A 4,963-nucleotide genomic window follows, 5' to 3' on the forward strand; every position below is an offset into this window, starting at 1 on the left:
TCCCTGCCGCTGCTTCCTCTTGCGGAGGTGCCGCTGGAGCTGCAGCTTGTTGGTGAAGTACATCTGTCTCCAACCCATGTCCTGGGCCAAGGCTCGCATGTCGGGGGTGATGTGGTCACAGGAGCTCCGGACGATCTGCTCCCACAGTTCGTCCGACATGCACAACTGTGGGTGGAAGAAGTCAGAGGGCGGTGACATCACACGCGGGTTAAGGGAAAGTCATTCACTCACTCACTCAGCATCGCTGTCCAACTCCTGCTGCCCGTGAGACCTGGGAGGAAACACCGCGGATTAATGGAGAGATGCAAGCCATGGTTCCAGTTCCTGAAATTTCCTCTGTGGGGAGAGAGGCAAGCACCCAAGTATCTAAAGGACTGAGCAATACTCGATTAAGAGAGTGAACAGAGTCCTGATCTCATTTGAGATGCAAAATGCCAGCTAGTTATAAATAGTGCCCATACAACATAACATAGTTAGTTTATGCAGATAGGCTGGTAGGGTGAATTTTTTATTAGCCACATAGCAGAGGCTGACAATGTGTGGTTGACCCATCTTCACCCAGGGCTGCAGAAGCATTGCTAACTGCTGCTCAGGTGCCTTCATGTTAAACCCTGGCTTAAGTCACCTCTGGCTTCCCAGGTGGCTCAGCGGTCAAGAATCTGCCTGCCACACAGGAGACGTGGGTTCGATCCCTGGGTCGGGAAGACCCCCTGGAGTAGGAAATGGCAACCCACTCCAGTATTCTTTCCTGGGAAATCCCATGGATGGAAAAGCCTGGAGGGTTACAGTCCATAGGGTCACAAAAGAGGTGCACAGGACTTAGTGACTAAACAACAACAGATAACAACTCTCCCCCGGGGTTGTTCAGTGGACACCTTAGCTCACTGCAGGCTGCTCAGTAGTGAACCACATCGAAACAGACAAGCAGCCCTTGGAGACTGCCAATCGGCACACTAAAATTTACACACTCCTGGGCCCAGCGTCCTGTCCACAAGCTTCTCTCCAAGTCCTTTGCATGCTTGACATCACACCATGCAGCAGAGTGGCCTGGAAAATTTGGTCTGCTCCCTGAGCCTGTAGGCACAGGGCAAAGAGAGCTGTTCTATGGAATACCGTCCCTGGGATATCCTTCTGCTCTCTGGTCCTTTACCTGAGGGCCAGGAGGTTAAGGACAGACAAGACCCCTCCGGCCCAGTATCTTCACAAGACCATTTTGCCCTCCCGCAAGCTCAAAGCTTCTACAGTTCAGCTTCCACTAACCAAAGATTTCCCACCAGGACTTTTCCAATTGCTACCATCATTTATGACAACGCTGTTCATCAGCCTCCTGCTACTAAACATTCTTACCATGGAGATTTCCTGATCCCTTGCTGCCATTCCCCCAAATCCTTCTTAAAGCTTCCGTTACATTTATTATCTCTGACCTTAGCGATGGCCATGGTTTGTTTTTTGGTGTGTGTATGCAAGACCAGGAGCATTGAAAGATGCTTGGATTTTTGACGTAGCACAGTGATAACCCCAGCAACTCAAAATGTGCTTGAAGAAGGGTCCCATGTGGGCCCCAGGACACTTCCTGGTTCCACTATTCCTGTGCCAACTGGGCACTCAGGGGAGTTTGTCGCCAACCTGATTCCCCCTTTCATGGGTTCCATCCAGTGGTCATCACATGTGAAAATCTAGCAGTGGAAAAAGAGCAGGAGTTCCCTAGTCATCCAGTACTTAACAATGTGTTTTCCAATGCTGGGGACTTGGGTTTGATACCTGGTTGGGGACCTAAGATCCCACATGCCGAGGGGCAACTGAGCCCATGCACCATGACCACTGACCCTGTACGTGCTCCTCAGTCTGACCTCTAGGCTCTTCTCCACACACACCCTTCTTCTCACATTTAAACGTCCAAACAACAGTGGCAGCACACCACACTCCACCTCGTCCTCCCACAGCTGAAAATGTGTCTAGTCTTTGTCTTCCACTCTTGCCACCCCACTCCTGCCAAATCCCAACAGTCACTGCAGACCTCTGGATGAGGCTTGTTCCTTCTAGTTAATCCCAGTTCATCTTTGTATCCTAGAATTATAGTCAATGGGTACCAACTTGCCCTACTTAAAATACTAGGCAAAAGGGAAAGAGGAAATATTGGTTTACATACAGATGCATATATCACTGGGTGAGGAAGAAAATACAGGGAGCTGCTACAGTCCTGGATTCTGAAACTGGTCGCCAGCAGGAGCTGTGTTTGTGATTTTCTCATTCTACTCCCTGTTCCATCTTCCTTTTGTCCTCAGCCAGCACCTGAACTGGTCAAGATTCTATACCTACTGATGTGATCCAAACCTTCTCCAATTCCTGCCAGGTGCAAGCACTTCTTGATCTTATCGGTAGAAGATATTTTAGTTTTCTTAATTAGGTTTTGCCATTGAATGTGCCAGTATTAGAAGGCATTTGCCAGAGGAAATCCCTGGTGGTCCAGTGGTTAGGACTCTGTACTTTCACTGCAGGGGCCACCGGTTCAATCCCTGGTGGAGGAACTAAGATCCTTGAAAACCATGTGGTGCAGCCCAATTAAAAAAAAAAACAAAAAACCAGAAACAAAAAAAACTCAGCTCATGTGCATAGATGGTCTGAGTCCTAGAAATACTTCTCTGTAATTCTCTTGAGAACCAGCAAGTCTATTTTCTCTGGTAAATAGGATTAATCACCTGAGTCAATATAGTAATGCTCATTTGGGTAGTTTTTTCTTTTTTTTTTTGCCTGTTTGTCCAGTAGCATTAGGAGCCCCAGATAGACTGGGAACACTTTTAATTTCTAGTTTGGTGGAATCATTCTTGTTCTTTACGTGAATGTATTGCTTCTTTGACGATCAACATTTCTAGCCTAGTAGCAGCCAAAGCTGTGAAGAAGAAAGCAACATTTTTTTTCACATTGGTGATTAGGTGTGACTCCAGGAGAGGGTTCTCCCACGTCCATCCTTCGGTTGTAGCTACAGAAGAGGACCACATTCCACTCAGTGACTGGGAGCGTGTATTACATCCTGTCAGACTGCACTCTGACCTTCCAAAGTGTTGTCTGTTAGCTGATGAGATGAGGGAGTAAGTGCCTCTAAAAAGCCATTCCCTCATTCACTGAAAACAACTATTTCTAGATAGTGGAGTATATGCTAAGAGTGGGAAATTTTGTACTCATTATCTTATGTATTTATGTCTATTTATTTAATAAGTGAATTTATTTATTTCAGAAAAAAATCATCTAAAGCAATCTTGTGTGGGCTACCATAATGGAAAAATAAGGCATTGGGTCAGTTTATACACGATGTTGCTGAAGGAGCATGGTGTGCCAGGAAAGCAGACCCGGACCCGGATTAGGAACCTCAGCCTGGGAAGACACGTCGCTGCTTCCTCCAGGTGGAGAGGGTCCAGTGTAACTGACCTGGTGGTGGTGTTTAGTCGTCAAGTCACATCCAACTCTTATGTGACCCTGTGGATTATAGCCCACCAGCCTCCTCTGTCCATGGGATTTCCCAGGCAAGAATACTGGAGTGGGTTTTCATTTGCTTCTCCAGGGGATATTCCTGATCCAGGGATTGAACCTGCATTCCTTGCTTCTCTTGCATTGGCAGGCAGATTCTTTACCACTGGTGCCACCTGGAAGCCTGTGTAACCCACCGAGCACTTTGTTAATGACAGGACCCCACCTTAGAGTACCTTCCTGGGGGCTCAGCATTGCCCCTCCTGTGATGGTGGCCAGATTAATCTTGAAAAAAGGAGACTCATGTGGTTGAGTCTATGTACAACTTCCATCCTTGCCACCTGGGCACTTGGTTTATGAACCCAGCTGGGGATAGGAGCTAACTAACGTCCACAGAACAGACCACCTCATCCATCTCATTACTGAAGATGTCCTCGGCACTGAGTGCTCTTTGGTGAACAGTCCATGGGACACAAATATCCTGATTCTTTGGATTATTCTGAAAAGTCAATCCAAATACCTCTTTCCCCAAATTCCACATTAATCTCCAAATCTGGTTCAAGACCATCTATGCAAAACATCAGCCTTTGCCCCACAGGAATTCAAGAGCTGTTTCTCAGTAGCAGAACAGTTATCTGCAAAAGCATCCTTGCCTTTGCTCTACAACCTGAGAGATATGAGCTGTAATTTTCCTGATGATGCAAGGATCAAGATAGACCATAGCCATACAGGCCACAGACACTCTAAGTACCAATCTGCTGGATCGTAAGGAACAAGTGATTCATCTGTTTACCCTGCATTCTGGCTCAGCTGCTGGGTCCCACTTAAATCTGGCAGCTTTATGGGCTACTTGGTAAATGAATCAGAGAAGCAAACTCAAATGTGTTATATGTTACCTTGAAAACTAAAAAGATCCTCAAAGAGCTGTGTTGCTTTCTTAGGATGCGTCAATTCAGTCATTTCCGATTCTTTGTGACCCTATTGACTGTAGCCCACCAGGCTCCTCTGTCCATGGAATTCTCCAGGCAAGAATCAACTGGAGTGGGTTGCCATTCCCTTCTCCAGGGGATCTTCCCAATGCAGGGATAAAACCCAGGTCTCCTTCACTTCACGCAGATTCTTTACCATCTGAGTCCAGGGAAGGCCTTTTTGAGTAGCAAGTTACAATAAGGCAATGGATTCTAGATAACACATGGAGATGGCAGGTCTCTCAATTTTTGAGTTCATCTCCAACTCTTTCACATAGACATATCTTACACCAAGGCACCTAAGCTACCTGCTACCCTTGCTCAGCAGCATGATGTCATCAGTGTGGACTAGCATGTAAGAAGGTATGCTGCTGCTGCTGCTACTAAGTCGCTTCAGTCGTGTCCGACTCTTTGCGACCCCATAGACGGCAGCCCACCAGGCTACCCCCTCCCTGGGATTCTCCAGGCAAGAATACTGGAGTGGGTTGCCATTTCCTTCTCCAATGCATGAAAGTGAAAAGTCAAAGTGA

General features: G+C 47.0%; 1 protein-coding gene across 2 annotated transcripts in view; it reads right to left on the bottom strand.

The window, feature by feature from the left end:
- The window catches only part of FBXO36 (F-box protein 36), a 102,508-nt gene that overhangs the window by 3,421 nt on the left and 94,124 nt on the right, over positions 1-4,963 (bottom strand). For both annotated transcript variants that reach the window (XM_010837021.1, XM_010837020.1), the window contains exon 4: positions 4-165. In XM_010837021.1, coding sequence (XP_010835323.1) covers positions 4-165 — 162 coding nt within the window. The remainder of the gene's footprint in view (positions 1-3; positions 166-4,963) is intronic.

Source organism: Bison bison, unplaced genomic scaffold (assembly GCF_000754665.1).
Source record: "Bison bison bison isolate TAMUID 2011002044 unplaced genomic scaffold, Bison_UMD1.0 scf7180017864068, whole genome shotgun sequence".
In the NCBI taxonomy this organism is placed as follows: Eukaryota; Metazoa; Chordata; class Mammalia; order Artiodactyla; family Bovidae; genus Bison; species Bison bison.